This window comes from Urocitellus parryii, chromosome 15 (genome assembly GCF_045843805.1).
Source record: "Urocitellus parryii isolate mUroPar1 chromosome 15, mUroPar1.hap1, whole genome shotgun sequence".
NCBI classification, from domain to species: domain Eukaryota; kingdom Metazoa; phylum Chordata; class Mammalia; order Rodentia; family Sciuridae; genus Urocitellus; species Urocitellus parryii.
The window spans coordinates 13,306,659-13,323,856 of record NC_135545.1 but is presented as its reverse complement, the minus strand read 5'-3'; the positions used below and the strand labels follow the sequence as shown (position 1 = coordinate 13,323,856).

The window sequence follows — 17,198 nt, the reverse complement described above, 5'->3', positions numbered from 1 at the left end:
AGTTACTCATTACAACCTCAATCAAAATTCAAAAGGTTTTTCATGAAATTGACAATTTCCATGCCATTCCTCCCCATTCCCATTGCAGGGCCCACCCAGGTTTAGAACTAAGTCCCTTTCTTCACCCAAGTCTAGGCTCCTTCTTGGAGAAAACCTACTCCACGGCCCACCTGCTTCATTGATGTTACCACCCTTTAAGAAATGAGGTCAGCTGAACCCAAGTTCATTGGTTAATCTGCAATTTTCTCCAGGAAGCTAACATTTTGAAGCAATGGGGGACAGGCAAGCTTTCTCACAGGTAAAGGAAGAGTCTTAGTAATGAAAGACCTTCTTTCATGAGTCCTGCAGAGGTTCAGGGACTTGTTCAAGATCCATAAGCTTGCAAAATTATAAAATGGAGTTTGTAAAATTACAAATCTATGTAAGTGTCTTCACTTTAGTGGTTGGTTTATGGCTTTAAAAATGACTACACTTGCCACCATATTATGGCAAATGGCAAAGCTGTAAATGCAGGTGAAGAAACTGCAAGGCTATTTCTCCTATATTAAAACAGGAAATTAATTAAGAAGGTTACACCTTGAGTCATATTTTGAATTTTGATGCAAACAGTCTCCATCAAGTTAATCTTGCCAGGGCTGGGGTTGTGACTCAGTGGTAGAGCGCTTGCCTAGCACATGTGAGGCACTGGGTACAAGCTTCAGCAGCACATTAAAAAAAAATAAAGTTTTTTAAATTACTTTAAAAAATTTACTCTCTCACACCAACATCTGCAAGGAGGCAGCATAAGCCCCTGTCTTTAAGCTGCAAAGTGTTGCTAGAGCAAATGCCTGAGGAAATTAAATTGTACTAGCATTTCTATTAGGATTTCTTGGTTTTGTAGCAAAATTTATAAAGTTGCTTGTGTTTTGTGCAATCTAACCATTTCCCCATAAGTCTTGTTATTTTTAGTGCACTTTTTTTTTTTTTTTTTTTTTTTTTTTTTGCAGAACTCCAGATTGCTTAAAAAGAAAACAATGTATATGTCAGGCTATAGAAGAAATAAAAGCCTGTACTCAAAAATGAAGCCAGTCTTCTCTGCCAACTATCATTCCTCACAGGTCCTGAGTTTTCCTGAGAGGTAGCCAGGTAGCCTTCAATTTCATCTGAGTGAAACAACTTTGTGTGAAGCTGTGAGGACAATTCTCTGGAATTTGGGCACCAGAGGCCCTTATAATTCCTTTCTTCTCTCCTCCCTCCTGACCTCCAGGCCACTTAAAATAGGACAACTAAAAAGACCCAGTATTCCGCCCCTTCCAAGCTTACAGAATTTGAACAAGTCACTGGCTTAAAAATCATGGTGGTTATGACAGGGGGTAAATTTTTTAAAACTGCCCTTGATTTTTGTTTTGCCAATTTATGACCTTGGACAAGTGACTTCGCGTCTCTGTGAGTCACTTGTAAAATGGGGCTGTTCGTGAAGATTTAATGATACCACCTGCGCAAAGAACTTAGCACAAGATGCACATTTAACCCCCCAAACTGAAACATTATGGGCGGTGGGGGATTCTGGAGAGTTCTGACTACGGAGTCAGAGGAACCCCAAGCTCGGGAAGCAAGCGACGTGGCTGTGGCATTGCCGGGAACAGAAACGCTTCGACCGCCCCGTCTGTCCCGAGAGACAGGCCCAGCCACTGATGGGCCCCGGGCTTGCTCCCGCCACCATCGGCTCCCCGAAGCCCGCGGTTTGGGGGCCGCCTCGGGCAGCACCCGGGCGCGAAGGCGGACTTCATTTCCCGGCGTGCAGCTCCGGCCGGGGACCCCGAGGGCCGTCCCTCGTGGGGACTTGTCCGGGCTGCGTTCGGGGACCCGGGCAGTAACCGCCATTCGCTCAGCTCCTATATCGCGCTTCGCTAAGGGAGTCGGTTACCGCGGACCCCACCCGGGCCGCGGTCCCCACCAGGTGTGTCACAAGCACTGGTCCCCTCCCACGCCCAGCCCACCCGGCCCCAGGGAGGTTCAAAGCCGGGATCATCTTCCGCGGGGTCCCCCCTGGAGCGTCAGCGGGAGCCGGGGCGGGGATGCGCCCCGCGCCCTCGCGGCCCGGGACTACAACTCCCAGGCGGCACCGCGGCGGCGGCGGCACGTCACTCCGGCACCGCCGGCGGCCCCGGGAAGCGGCGCGGGCGGGGGCAGGGGCTGGGGCCGACCGGGAGCCCGGTGCCAAGGATGGGGGCCGCCCGACCGCCCCGCGCGTGAGGAGGCCGAGGGGCGCGCCACCCCGGCCCGGGGCGGCCGCCCCCCGGGCCCCGCCACCCCCGCCCGGCCCGGCGGTCGTGGCCCGGGATGCGGAGCCGGGGGCCGCCGGTGGAACTGCGCGGGGTGAGAGGCGCGAGGAGGGGCGGCCGCCTGCTGCCCTCACCCTCGGCCCCCACCGGCGGGCCCCGGCAGGATTTCGGGAGCCGCGCGGCCAGGCCCTCTTAGCGCCCTGACATCCGAGGGGAACAGGTGAACCTGCCGCCCGCTCCCACCCGCTCCGCCCGGACAGCCGAATCAGAGGGGACGACCCTGCCGGCTAAAGAGGTTCCTTCTTGCTCCAGCGGAGGCCTTCCCCCAGCCATGGCCCCCCGGAGCCCCTTCGGACCCGCAGGGACTGCCCCCCATCCCGGCCGCCCGGGCCCGCCCTCTGCATCCCGCGGGCAGCCAGTGTGAAGCGGCCTCCCGCAGCCCCCGCCCCTCCCCCATGGAGGAGGAGGAGGGGGCGGCGGCCAAGGAGTGGGGCACGACCCCCGCGGGGCCCGTCTGGACCGCTGTGTTCGACTACGAGGCGGTGGGCGACGAGGAGCTGACCCTGCGGAGGGGCGACCGCGTCCAGGTGCTTTCCCAGGACTGTGCGGTGTCTGGCGATGAGGGCTGGTGGACCGGGCAGCTGCCCAGCGGCCGTGTGGGCGTCTTCCCCAGCAACTACGTGGCCCCTGCTGCACCCGCCGCGCCCGCGGGCCTCCAGCTGCCCCAGGAGATCCCCTTCCACGAGCTGCAACTGGAGGAGATCATCGGTGTGGGGGGCTTTGGCAAGGTCTATCGGGCCCTGTGGCATGGGGAGGAGGTAGCAGTCAAGGCCGCCCGGCTGGACCCTGAGCGAGACCCGGCAGTGACAGCGGAGCAGGTGCGCCAGGAGGCCCGGCTTTTTGGAGCCCTGCAGCACCCCAACATCATTGCCCTGAGGGGCGCCTGCCTGAGCCCCCCAAATCTCTGCCTGGTGATGGAGTATGCCCGGGGAGGCGCACTGAGTAGGGTGCTGGCAGGTCGTCGGGTGCCCCCTCATGTGCTGGTCAACTGGGCTGTGCAGGTGGCCCGGGGCATGAACTACCTACACAATGATGCCCCGGTGCCCATCATCCACCGGGACCTCAAGTCCATCAACAGTAAGTGGTATCCTCTCCCCAAAACCCACAAAACTTGCAGGTCAAGCCTAGAAGGCAGGAAACAGGGCAAGGGACACCAGATGGCATTGTGCCTGGGGCAGGAAGGAGCAGCAGCAGTATACCTTTAGGGCCAGGTGAGGCAGGCCTTGCCTCTATTGAGGAAGAAAAAAATGTTCAAAAAGGCTGAAAGACTATTCTGCTTCCCAGGTTATGGTCACAGTAGATCAAATAAGTATCCATAAACATGTGGACAGGCCCTTCCTTCCCTGTGGCAACCAGGACAGATGCAGTGCTTGCCCTCTTGGTGCACACCATCCAGTCATGATGCTAGAGTCCACCTGGCAGAAACAAAAAGAACCTACTGTACCTGGAGTCAGGTTTTTTCCAGCCTGGCACTACTGCCATTTGTATCTGGACCATTGCGAGAGCCGTTGTGAGGGCCATCCTGTGCATTTTAGGTTGTTAGCAGTGTCCTTGGTCTCTGCCTACTAGAGACCATCAGCATTCCCCATACCCAGCTATAACAACCCAAAATGTCTACAGACATTGTCGTACATCACCTGTGGGGCAAAATCGCCACCAGGTGAGAACCACTTCCTGGATCCCTGCTAGGTCTCTGATGTAAACTGGAAAAGATGAGAGAGGAAGAAAATGGATGTGGCTTATATAAAAGCTTCCAGACTGCCAGGCCTAGCACTCAGTCTCCAGTGTTAATGGGTTGGTTGAATCAGTAATGGACCCATCTTAAGGCATCAGCAAATATTAGTTGAGCATTTATTACCTTAGGATCTCAAGTGACTACGACAAACTAACAAAATTCATAAACTACACATTCATTTATTCCGTGGATCATTCTGGAATGCTATGTGCCAGATGCTGTTCCAGGGATACAGCAGGGGGAAAACGCCTACCTTCCTAGCTCTTCCATTCTTGTTCTGTCCCATCTACTCCATTTCATATTTTTATTCGTGTCTTCGTTTTTTAATTTGGTATTTTCAAGGCCAGATTGTGTACGAAGCAAAAACGATCCACAGTTAATGAGGCCAGCGTGTTCCCTGCCCTCACATGGCTCACACTTACGCCCAAAAAAGTGAGGGTTCCCCGTTTTCCCTCGACATTCCTGCCTCATCCATTCCTGTTAGTTCTACCCCTCCAAATTTGTTTGAATCTCTATCACTATTTTTATGTTTTTTATCTGTAAGTCCCTAGAATCGAGGGGCTGAGTCATCCTCCTCTCCCAAGCCTGCCACTTGTACACTCAGCAGAGAGCTACCGAGTACCCATAACATGCCCAGGCCATGCCTGGGCTGGGGGACTGAGCTGGTCCCTGTCTTCATGAATGCCTACACTCCACCTCCTCTGGAGCATTGGTGGCTGGAGTGGAACCATCCTGCATCCCCCTCTTGAAGGTCCTTAGCATGGCCTAAGGTCCTGGCTCCTGTATCCCATCTTCTCTTCCCAACCTCGGCCCTGCCCCTGAGTTTTTCTGTAGTGAATGAACCTGGACAAAGGTGGGTGGGGCTTTTACGGCTGGGGCTTCCTCCAGGGCCAGTAGGACTGCCCCCTGCTGGAGAAGGAAAGCACAGGGTGGCCATGGCACTGTTCCCTCATGGAGGCTCTTCATCTGGTGTCATTTGTTCATTGATTTAATGATTCTTAAGCACCTACAGTGTGCTTGGCACTGTTGTCAACTCTGGGATTTCAGATGTGAGCAAGGCAAGGTCTGTGCCCCTCCCCAGGATGGTGCTTATATTCTAGTAAACAGGAACAGATGACAGGTAGACACCTGTGGATGGGTGAAAGGACCATAGATACCCAAGTTTCAAAGAATCCTGGGAGCTGTCAGGGAAATAAAGCAGATCAGGGTGGGGCAGAGGGAATTCCGTAGATCAGGTGGTCAGAGAAGGCCATGTTTGAGCAGAGACCTGAACAAAAAGGACCCAGCCTTACAGAGATCAGGGAGAATTCCTGAGATGGGTATGAATTGCCTCAGTGGAGAAATAGCAAGTGCAGAACAGCAGGAGCTGAGGCCGAGGTTGGGGAGAGAAGATCGGATGCAGGAGCCAGGACCTTAGGGCTGTGCTAAGGACCTTGGATTTTTATTCCATGTAACGGAAGTCATTTGAGGGTTTTAAGCAGGGGGCGATGCGGTCAGATATAGATTTTTAAAGAGGACTTATTTAGGGCCAGCCTGAGAGATGCAGAAATAAAGTATAAGCCCAGGAGGAGTTCCCTCATTCGTGGGGCTTCACAAATAGGAGATCAAAGAAGGGAGACCATTTTCTAGCCATATGCTTTTGGCAAAGTGACTCCTCTAAGCCTCAGTTTGCTAGTCAAAAAAACAGGTTGCTTGTGAGTCAGTTCTCATAAAGGACTCAGCCTAGTGCAAGCGGATCCATGACTTATTGTTAGGAATAACCCTAGGTGTGGGTCAGCTGGAACCATTCCACATGCTTGGGGTTGTATCAGTCAGATTTTCTCAATGCTGCTGCATAACAAACCACCCCAAAAACTTGGTGTCTTGAAACAACAACCACCTATTACTGTCCATGCCTTTGCCAGCCAGCTGGAGCGCTCTTGGGTCAGCTGGAGAGGTTTTGCTCCAAGTATCTCCCATCTTCCTTGGACCAACAGGCCAGCTGAGGCATGCTGTCACGGTGATGGCAAAAGTGCCAGAGGGCAAGCAGACACCCAAGTCTCTAAGGCCTAGGTTTGGAACTGGCACCCTGCTGTGTCCTCTTTGTTCTTATCAAAAACATATATGACCTTAAGACTGTCCCACAAAGAATAGGAAAACACAGTCTGCCTCATTTGGTAGAAAGCACTGCATAGTCACATAGCAGAGCGTGGACTCAGAAAGGGTGGCATTGGGGACCTATTGTAGGAGACCATATTCCTCTCTTCTGCTCATGGTTTGCAGTGCCACTTTCAGTCTGGTTAGAAGTTAAGGTTGGGACCAAAGGGAACCAAGGCTTGGTTCTGCAAGGAGGTACTGTAGGGGTTGGGGGACCCCAGCCCGACAAGCAGCTGCCACAGAGTGGGGCCTCTGGAGAGAGAAGGGAGAGCCACACTGAGGGCCAGGAGTCTCAGGCCCGCAGCCCCACAGGTCTGGTGACCCAGCTTTCTTCCTGCTCCCCAGTCCTTATCCTGGAGGCCATTGAGAACCACAACCTCGCAGACACGGTGCTCAAGATCACAGACTTCGGCCTTGCCCGGGAGTGGCACAAGACCACCAAAATGAGCGCCGCTGGGACCTACGCCTGGATGGCCCCGGAGGTTATCCGTCTCTCCCTCTTCTCCAAAAGCAGCGATGTCTGGAGGTGCTGAGAGGCGGGCTGGGTGGCATCAGGGAAGTGGTGGTGGGACGGGGGGAGGGTGCTGTGGGAAGGACAGTTTCCTGATGAAGCACAGGGCCTGGCACAGGGGCCCTCCTGCCCATTAGCACAGCACCAAACAGGCCAAGCAGTCACCTGCGCTGGCAGCAGAGGTGGCCCCTGAGGAGAGACCTTGGATTTTTTATTCCATGTAACGGAAGTCATTTGAGGGTTTTAAGCAGGGAGCAATGAGGTCAGATGTAGATTTTTAAAGAGGACTTATTTAGGGCCAGCCTGAGAGATGCAGAACACAAACTTCAAATTATAGATAGGCAGAAAGTCAGCCCTGGGAGCCCTCAGACGGCAGCCAGTGCCCGGCCCATTGGACAGGAAATGGAGGCCACTGTTCATTCATTGGCTTCGTAGTGGCCCGGGCTCTAGGGACACAGCAGTCAACAAAAGTAGTGTGGCTGCCCTCAGGGCTAGTAACTCTTTCAAAAATACACAAGAAACTAAAAGAATAAAAGCTGTCTTTAAGTTAAGAAAATGATCATCTAAAGGATAGTAAAGAGGAGCGTTAGGGGGCGTGAGCAGCCAGGAGGGAGGCGCTTGGAGAAGGCTTTTCTGAGAACTGCTGCTTTAGCTGAGTTCTCAATGACAAGGAGCCAGCCACGCAAAGTCTGGGTGCCACAAGGGAGGTGCTAAGGTGCAAATGAGCATAGTGTGTTCCAGAAACAGGCAGGAACCTGTGTGGCCGGGACAGAGCGTGTGGAAGCCAGGTGGCGGGCAGACTGCCGGGCAGCCTGTGCGGGAGGGACGCCCCCGGTCTGAGTCAGTGCGGAGGAATGCCATCAGGCGTTTATGAGTGACGTGGTCCACCTTAGCACTGGAGCAGCTCCCTGGGCTGCGGGGTGGAGAGTGGGTCTCAGGAACCGTGAGCGTCAGTGGTGGCACAGAAGCTTTTCAACCCAGGCCTTCTACTTAGTTGGAGCCAAACCCAGGGTCCCCTCATTGACTGTCCCCTCAGGGCCCAGCCGAGGCTCCAGGTTGCCCAAACAGCAAATTAATGGACTTGGGGAAAACCCAAATCAGACAAGAGGTCTTGGGCCCAGCCTGGAGAGAGCAGCCCTTGGGAGCAGCCCGGCTGGCCTAACCAGGCACCAGACAGCTCCTTCAGCCCAGGGAGGGAACCACAGGAGCGAGGCTGAAGTTCTGGTTCTGATGGGAAGCTCCAGGCTCCTGGGTTGGCTCCTCAGTGTGGCGCAGGTTACTTCTCCCTTGTGTGGTCCTATCCCATACTTTTCAGGACACTAGATATCCACGGCTCCCAGCCACCAAACATCAGTAACGCTCTCCATCTATGGTGACACTCAAAACGACCTCACAGGTTCCCACGTTCATGGGAGAGGGGGATGACACCACCTCCAGGTGGAAACCAGAGCTATTTTCCCCACCTTGGGCGGCCTCCATTCCCAAGTTCACTTCACAGTCCAGAATGGCTGCTCTAGCCCCAGCTTTTATTGTCCACATTCCAACCAGTGAGAAGAAGAAACGAGGGAAGGGCGCCCCTTTTCTTTAAGGCCACTTGCTGGAAGCTCACTGCCCTCCACAGACCTCCTTCCACTGTGCAGCACAGTAGCCCTCTGGACATACTCAGCTACGAAGGGGTCAGAACATGTCTTCAGGTAGCAACGCCCAGTTCAAATTCACCAGTGCTGCCGGCTGCAGCGAGGTCTGTCCTGTCCCGGTGCCTAGAACAGTGCCCAGCACACAGTTTCACTTAATAAAAATATGAGTGAACCTCAGCAACTTATTGTGTAGCCACCAAAGGCACTGTTGTGTCTCAGAATTTAAAAAGGATCTGGGGATGTAGCTCAGTGGTAAACTGCCCCTTGGCTCCGTCCCCAGTATCCAAAAGAAAGAAAGAAATTCATGAGTGGATACCGGGATCCACTCCAAGTTAGAAACTGCACAGAGAAGTGACCAGGATGGAGGAGAATGAACAGTTCACTGAGGAAGACAAACACACAGCCAGTGAGGCCCACTCCGATATTGTGTAGCACCAGAGGCTCTGTGGTGGGCATCAGGTAGACCTGAGTTCATGTGAGGCTCCGTCACTTATAGCTGTGTGACCTTGGGCAAGCAGCTTAACCTCTCTGAGACTGTGCCTGCTCATCAGATAAAATAGGGGTCATACCGATGCCTTCTGCCTTACAGGGCTGTTGTGAGGATTACCGAGAGTGCCTAGCACAGTGCCTGGCCTGGAGCAGGTGCTCTATAAGTGTAAAATAGTGTTTCCTTGTTTTTAGAGGTAAGTGCTGTGGGCTCTAGGGGAACATAGAGAGGGACTTCCACCTCACACTGAAGGCTGTGGGATCAAGAAAGGCTTCCTGGCAGAGGGGGCAGCCCAGTTAGCACTTGAAGGACAGTGACACAGAAGGAAGGGCATTCTTGACAAAGGGGATGGCGTGTGCGAGGCCAGAGGTGGGAAGAGCAGGTCATACTCAGGGGTTCCCTGTGGCTGCAAGAGGAAGCTAGGGTTGGAATGGGGTCCAGGAGTGTTTAGAGGTGAGGCTGCAGGGGTCACCAGAGGAGGATGAGTTTGCCCAGCAGGATGGGAGGCCCAGAGGTGTCCAGGCAGGCAAGGGACAAGAGGCAGAGCCAAGGGGAGACATCAGAGGACAACCCCGCCGTCTGTCAGAGAAAGGTCCCCACAGCAGGTTCTTGTGGCCCCGTCTGCTGGGCTGGATGTTGGGGTGAGGGAGGCCCCCTGGGGTAGGGCCGTGTAGGTGAGGATTGGGTAGGCTGCAGCATAACCCCTCCTCTCCCCCACCTGCAGCTTCGGGGTGCTGCTCTGGGAGCTGCTGACGGGTGAGGTCCCCTACCGGGAAATCGACGCCTTGGCCGTGGCATATGGCGTGGCTATGAACAAGCTGACGCTGCCCATCCCCTCCACCTGCCCCGAGCCCTTTGCCCGCCTACTGGAGGGTGAGCCAGGGCCCCATGGAGAGGGTAGGCTAATCTTTGGGTGGCAGGGGCCCTTGAGCCCAGTTCTGTCCCCTTCATACCTGCCCAACACCTGTGGGCCCAGGCGTGAGGGAGAAGGTGCTGGAACACAGGGGCTATGGCTGCAGACATTCCCAGCAGCCCGCTCCTTGCTTCCCTAGACCTTCTGCAGGCCAGAGCCCTTGAGGGCATCCTGTCAGGTTCCACTGGCCCTGGGGTTCCTGCCCAATCCCATCCTTAATTCCACCAAGGGCCCCCCATAGGGAGCAGGCCCTGCGCTCCTCTCCCAGTGTCTGAGATGTGCCGGAAGCTTAGCTTGGAGTCCTTCCCTTTGGCTCCATGGGAGCTGTTTGTCCACAGTCCCCAGAAGCCCTGCCTTCCTCTGAGCAGCCCGGTTCCCCCAGCGTGACTGCTGACAAGCCATCCCCCTCCCACCCCAGAATGCTGGGACCCAGACCCACATGGGCGGCCAGATTTTGGCAGCATCTTGAAGCGACTGGAAGTCATAGAGCAGTCAGCCCTGTTCCAGATGCCGCTGGAGTCCTTCCACTCCCTGCAGGAGGACTGGAAGCTGGAGATTCAGCACATGTTTGATGACCTTCGCACCAAGGAGAAGGTGAAGGAGAGGGCAAGGTGGGGGGTGGCGCAGGATCCATGAGTTCTGTTGCCTTTGGTGCCTCAGCCCCACTCCCTGAACCCCAGCCTTTGGGTCCATGCAGGGTCTTTTGCATATTAAGAAAAGACAGCCTCTGCTGGTGGATTAGTAAGAAAGAGCCCCCTGTGCTGAGTATCTACAGGTGATATGCATGGTGTCTGGAACTGGCTTTAAATGTACAGCAAAACTGCAGAGAGGGCGACTGAAATTGGCAAAGTACAGATGATTTTTGAGGTTGGATGATGGGTAGATGGGGTGCACTATTCTCTGCTTTTGTGGATGTTTGAAATTTTACAAATTGAAGAGTTTAAAAAGAAAGGGGCGGGCGCGTGCGGGAGGCAGCCCTTTCTTGAGCTAACACACGCCCTGCCCTGGCGCCCAGCTTGGCTCGCAAAGTGTGAGTTGGAGTGTGAACCCAGTGTGCCTCACAGCCGGGTGCCCTTGTGCTGAGCACCTCGAAGACCCAGCGGGCCGGGGGACGCCGCCTGGGGCAGAGTGGCTCAGCCCCTCCCCAGCCTCTGCGTCTCCCTGTCTCCGGCAGGAGCTCCGCAGCCGCGAGGAGGAGCTGCTGCGTGCTGCGCAGGAGCAGCGCTTCCAAGAGGAGCAGCTTCGGAGGCGGGAGCAGGAGCTGGCGGAGCGTGAGATGGACATCGTGGAACGGGAGCTGCACCTGCTCATGTGCCAGCTGAGCCAGGAGAAGCCCCGGGTCCGCAAACGCAAGGGCAATTTCAAGCGCAGCCGCCTGCTCAAGCTGCGGGAAGGCAGCAGCCACATCAGCCTGCCCTCCGGTACACCCCGTTCCTTGAGCATCCTCCGAGGGGCCTTGGGACTGTCTCTAACTCAGGGTTTAACTCTTCCCTTGATTAATTGATTGATTGATTGATTGCTGTGATTTGGATGGAACCCAGGGCCTCCAGCAAGCCAGGCCAGCACTCTACCGCTGAGCTGCATCCCCAGCTCTCTTCTGTTTTTTAACTTTTCCCCAAAGTCTGGCTTCCAGATAATGTGTCCACCCATCAGAAAGCCCATTATGCATCATGTCTGGTTGGTTCTCTCTGTGATATTACAAGCCATAGAGCCAACCCTGTAGCAGCAGCAGCCTATGGAAATGTGGCCAAGTGTGTTATCTTAAACTTTCTAGCAGCCACATTAAAAAATAAAAAGAAACAGGTGATGATCAATAGCTTTAATACATCCATGTAACCAGTACCCCAAAATTGAGATAGCTTACTTTCTCTTTTTTACACTAAATCTTTGAAATACATTGTGTTTTAAATATGTATAGCACATCTCAAGCTGGTTGGTAAATTTTCATTAAAAATTTTAATCTGGGGCTGGCTGCAGTGGCTCACACCTGTAATCCTAGCAGCTGTGTAGACTAAGGCAGGAGGAGTGCAAGGTCAAGGCTAGCGTAGGCAACTTGATGAGAACCTATCTCAAAATAAAAATATAAAAGGACTCAGGATGTAGCTCAGTAGCAGAGCACCCCTTGGTTAAATCCCTACAACCACACACACAAAAGTATTTTTCATCTGGGGGCTAGAAATGTCACTCAGTGGTAAAGCCCTTGCCTGCAAGACCCTGGGCTCCAGTCCCAGCACCACCCTCCAAAAAATTGTCTGCATTTAGATTTCATAAAATTGAGAATTGGAAAAACTAGATTCACATACCCAGGTTGTTCTAAGCATGCTTTTGTCTCCAATGACCAAATTAAGTGTTTGTTTTTAAATTTAAACTTAATTATAGTTAGATAAATGAAGGTTAAACTCCAGTTCTTTAGTTGCACCAACCATGTTTCAAGTGCCCCTTTGATGGAGCCGATGGCTACCATCTTGGACCCCTGGACCTAGATCCTTAGCCCAACATGTGAAGATCTAAGCCTCACCCCCACATTGCTAATCAAGGAAGAGAGGGCGTATTTGCATTTCCAAGAGGCTTTCAGCTGCTGGTGGTACTGCTGGTCTGGCCTGCATGTTAGAACCACTGCAGTAAGGAATGACAGATGTGGTGTTAGGGAATGACAGACAGTGGTGTTCCCATGCTGTCATTCCTACTGTACTTCTGCAAGGAAACTTCCCTTCTGTTACCAGAGAACCATTTGCTTAAGAAAGTCTCTTCATTTTGCAGGCTTCGAGCATAAGATCACAGTCCAGGCCTCTCCCACCCTGGACAAGCGGAAAGGATCCGATGGGGCCAGTCCCCCTGCCAGCCCCAGCATCATCCCAAGACTGAGGGCCATTCGCCGTGAGTATCTGCAAGGCCCCGTCAGTCAGCCAGTCAGTCAACAACACCTCTGAGCATAGACCTGGCACCAGGCCAAAGGAATAACAGGCAAGATCCCTTCCCTCATTCTCATCAGGGGGAAACAGACAACCAATCAATAAGCTGAATAATTTCCAGGAAAGAAAATATAAGAGAAGACTCTGGGGCTGGGAGTGTAGCTCAGTGTTAAAGCCCATGCTTAGGATGCACGATTTCCATCCCCAGTACCAAAAAGACAAAAGAGGAGATGTATTAGGGTGCTATAGAGATATGGAATCAATAGGATGTCTTTAGATATATAGATAGAAAATTAGGGATTGTCTCCCAGGATTATGGAGGCTAGGAAGTTCCCTAATCTTCTGTTTGCAAGATGGTTTCCAGGAAAGCTAGTGCTGGGCTTCCAGTCCACGTCTAAAGGCCTGCCAATCAAAAGCACCACATCCAAGGGCAGGAGATGGATGTCCCAGCTCAAGCAGAGAGAGCGCCTTCTTCTGCCTTTCTGTTCAGCCCAGCCCCCCAAGGGATTGGGTGAGGCCCACCTACTTTGGTGAAGGCATTTTACCCTGTTTACCCACTCAAATGCTAGCGACTTTCCCAGAAACCCTATCAAGGCACACCCAGAAATCACATCTGCAGCTCTCCTGGCAGCTCTTAGCCTGGCCTCATCAAGTTGACACGTAAAATTAGCCATCAGAGAAGGAAAGTCTGTCTGAGGAGGTGAGGTCTGAATAGGCCCTTCATGGAAGAAATGAGACATGCACTAATCTGAGGAAACAGGGGGAACTGCAAACACGAAAAGCCGGAACAAGCCTGGAGTGTTACCAGACCAGAGGCCAACATGGCTGAAGCCTGTCAGGGTGGTGCACACCTGAAATCCCAGCCACTCAGGAGGCTGAGGCAGGAGAGTCGAAAGTTCAAGGCCAGCCTCAGCGACTTAGGGAGGCCCTTGGCAATTTAGCCAAACCCTGTCTCAAAAAATAAAAGGGTTGGGGGTGTAGTTCAGTTCAGGCTGTAGTACTGGAGGGTGGGGGGAGAAGGCCAATTTGGCCCGGATAGAGGGAATGGGAGGGACAGCATTAGTTCAGTGGTCAAGGGGCTCCCAGGGACCAGATCATACAAGGCCTTGAGATCCAAGGTAAAGAATTTGACTTTTTCCCCAGTGCTAAGGATCAAACCTAGAGTCACACATGCTAAGCACACGCTCCACCTCTAAGCTCTGCTGCCAACCCCAACATCAGGAAGGCCACAGGGGACTGTGAGCAAGGCTTGATGTGATCAGATTGACCTCTTTCCACTAGCTACTGTGAGGAATAAAGGCAGAGAGGCCATTGAGATGACAGGGACCTGGGTAGGGGACTCAGAAGGAACCGATGTTCACAGTCCAGGTCACATGTCAGAGTAGTTGATGAATGCAAAGCTGACTCCTGAGTCTGTCCCACCTATGGTGCTCCCCAGCCTTGCCCCAGCCTGCAGTCTCTCTGCATGCCTCTCTTTGGACACCAGATTCATAATAATCCCTGAAGGTCACGCTAGCAGGGGACACAGAGACAACCATAGTAGTCGCAAATACTAGTGTTGGTACATTCAGAGTGGGATGGACAGGGAAGAGAACAGCCCAGGGTCCAGCGATCTAACCCCTTAAAGATGGTGGAGAGCAGCTGGGTCCCCACAGCGGGGGGGGGGGAGGCCTGCACAGATTACAGCAGGGAGTGGCGCTGGGGTGGGAAAGAGCCTCAGGCTCCAGGGGGGAATGGTTTGGAGGTTAGAGGTTGGGACTGAGTTTCTAAGACCCAGTAACCAAGTGGCTTTTCTTGACGCAGTGACTCCTGTGGACTGTGGTGGTGGCAGCAGCAGTGGTGGCAGTGGGACATGGGGCCGCAGTGGGCCCCCAAAGAAGGAAGAACTAGTTGGAGGCAAGAAGAAAGGCCGGACATGGGGACCCAGCTCCACCCTGCACAAGGAGAGAGCTGGAGGGGAGGAGAGGTAGGGCCTTGCCGGGCTCAGGGCCCCTGTGCCCATCCTGGGCCAGGCAGCCATGGCTGACCGCCCCCATCTCCCCATGCCCGCTGCAGGCTGAAGACTCTGGGGGAAGGGAGCAAACAGTGGTCATCAAGTGCCCCCAACCTGGGAAAATCCCCCAAACACACACCCATCGCCCCTGGTTTTGCCAGCCTCAACGAGATGGGTAAGGGTGTGGGTGCTTGAAGAAGGGGGGGGGGAGCCCCTGCCAAAGAGGAGGAGGACCAGGGCAAAGGGGGAGGGCAGGGCTCTGGAGCCGGGGTAGGCGCATTCTTGGAAAGGGGGATGGCTGGTCCCTGGGGTTGGAGGTCACTCCCCCGGCAAGGACCACACTACCCTGAGCCTTTTGGGGGAGAAAGAGTCAAAGACGTTGCCTGGGCATCTGGAGGCTTGCTGTTGGAGGGGTCATTGTAGGCCCCTGAGGTCCCTGAGGGCAGCAGAGCCAGGGCCACCCTCACCCCCACCCCAGCTGATTGACGTCCCTCTCTGGTCGCAGAGGAGTTCGCCGAGGCGGATGGAGGCAGCAGCGTGCCCCCTTCCCCCTACACCACCCCGTCCTACCTCACGGTGCCACTGCCCGCTGAGCCCTCCCCAGGGGCGCAGGCACCGTGGGAATCGCCTCCAGCCGCGCCGCTGGCCCGGCCCGGGCATGGCACGCGGCGGCGCTGCGACCTTGCGCTGTTGGGCTGCGCCACGCTGCTGGGCGCGGTGGGCCTGGGTGCCGATGTGGCCGAGGCGCGCGCGGCCGATGGCGAGGAGCAGCGGCGCTGGCTAGATGGCCTCTTCTTCCCCCGCGCCGGCCGCTTCCCGCGGGGCCTGAGCCCGACCGGGCGACCCCCGGGACGTCGCGATGACTCAGCCCCTGGCCTGGCGCCCTCGGCCACCCTTGTGTCCCTGTCGTCCGTGTCCGACTGCAACTCCACGCGTTCTCTGCTGCGCTCCGATAGCGACGAGGCTGCACCGGTCGTGCCCTCCCCACCGCCCTCCCCGCCTGCGCCCTCGCCCAGCAGCAACCCTTTGGTGGACCTGGAGCTGGAGAGTTTCAAGAAGGACCCCCGCCAGTCGCTCACACCCACCCATGTAACGGCCGCGCGCGCCGTGAGCCGTGGACACCGGCGGACGCCGTCCGACGGGGCGCTGGGGCAACGGGGGCCGCTGGAGCCCACCGGCCACGGCCCGGGTGAGTGAGGCACCGCGCAGCCATGGCGCTGAAAACCACTCTTCTGTCCCCGCCATGTCCAGAGTCCGTGCCCAGCCGCTCTCTAAGGCTGCAGCCTCCTACCTAGCTCAGGGGGAAGCCTCTGTGTCCCCATGCACCGCACCGCACTGCACCGCTGGCAGCATTGTAAGTCCCACCAGGGTGACTGACACTTAAGATGAATTAGGGGTGGCAAACTGCAGCAGCGCTCAAGCGCTCACGGAGCTAACACTTAAGTAGCTACTCCATCGCCAGCGGCAGCAAAGGTGACGGCAGTGGACGGGAGTTGAGTGCCTATCAGGCTGGGGCTGCTGGTTTGGTTTGGTTAGTTACCGTTGCTTTATTCAGCCCTTCCCTAGGTGGTGAGGTGCTGTTTTGATCCCGATTCAGAGACAATGTCATGTCTACTGTCTCTCCCTTATGTCTGTCTACCTGCACCCCGCCCAGTGTAAGAGGGACAGGGCTTTGGCTAGAGGGCCACTAAGAAACCTGTTTCAAAGGGCTAAAGCACATGCCCAGAGTGGCATCATGCCCAGAGTTGAGTGAGCCATGGGAGTGGTGGCGGCCTAGGGCAAGAGCCCAGTGCTTCCGGGCTTCAGACGGCAGTGGCCCTGCTGGACAGTGGGCCCAGCATCTGAGCGTTTTTCAAGGGAAGCCCAAAATTCCACTCTTGCTGTAACTGTTGCTGACTTTGGAAGTCCCCCTTCACCCACCCCACTCACCTCATCTGATCCTCTCTCCCCAGGCCCTCGAGACCCCCTGGATTTCCCCCGCCTGCCTGACCCCCAGGCCCTGTTCCCCACCCGCCGCCGGCCCCCCGAGTTCCCTGGCCGTCCCACCACCCTGACCTTTGCCCCAAGACCCCGGCCGGCTGCCAGCCGTCCCCGCCTGGACCCCTGGAAACTGGTCTCCTTTGGTCGGACACTCACCATCTCGCCTCCAAGCAGGCCAGACACTCCAGAGAGCCCTGGGCCCCCCAGCATGCAGCCTACACTGCTGGACATGGACATGGAGGGGCAGAGCCAGGACAGCACTGTGCCCCTGTGTGAGGCCCACGGCTCCCAATGAGGCCTGCCCACCACCGCCCGCCTGGGCAGCCATGAATGTAGCGTCCCAGGCCCTGCCCCAGCCTGCCGTGCCCCAAGGCAGGGGAGGCCCTGGGCAGGATACTCACTCTATTTATTGGGGAAGGAGGGAGGGGGGACACTTAATTTATTCTTTGTACCCCAGGGGGTGGAGCCCTGTGCCCACCCTGCAGTGGGGAGGAGGGTGGGCAGGGATACTCAGGGACAGGGCATCATGGGGGATTTGGCACAAATGCAGCATTAAAGGTAACCCCTGCC

At 55.3% G+C, this 17,198-nt stretch overlaps 1 protein-coding gene across 1 annotated transcript; it reads left to right on the top strand.

The window, feature by feature from the left end:
• The first annotated feature begins 2,294 nt into the window (after positions 1-2,294).
• On the top strand, positions 2,295-17,188 carry Map3k10 (mitogen-activated protein kinase kinase kinase 10). The gene is made up of 10 exons (XM_026411544.2): positions 2,295-3,401; positions 6,541-6,721; positions 9,555-9,703; positions 10,162-10,337; positions 10,918-11,164; positions 12,504-12,620; positions 14,459-14,621; positions 14,711-14,823; positions 15,154-15,837; positions 16,601-17,188. Exons 1-10 carry the CDS (start codon positions 2,720-2,722, stop codon positions 16,921-16,923), a joined length of 2,835 nt encoding a protein of 944 aa, XP_026267329.2. The 5' UTR covers positions 2,295-2,719; the 3' UTR covers positions 16,924-17,188.
• The last annotated feature ends 10 nt before the right edge of the window (positions 17,189-17,198 follow it).

Bases quoted from the DNA above. Each gene is read 5' to 3' on its own strand.
- Map3k10 (XM_026411544.2), top strand. From the start codon at position 2,720: ATGGAGGAGGAGGAGGGGGCGGCGGCCAAGGAGTGGGGCACGACCCCC. The intron at 9,704-10,161 runs GTGAGCCAGGGC...CTCCCACCCCAG, and splicing joins CTTTGCCCGCCTACTGGAGG to AATGCTGGGACCCAGACCCA. The intron at 15,838-16,600 runs GTGAGTGAGGCA...CTCTCTCCCCAG, and splicing joins GCCCACCGGCCACGGCCCGG to GCCCTCGAGACCCCCTGGAT.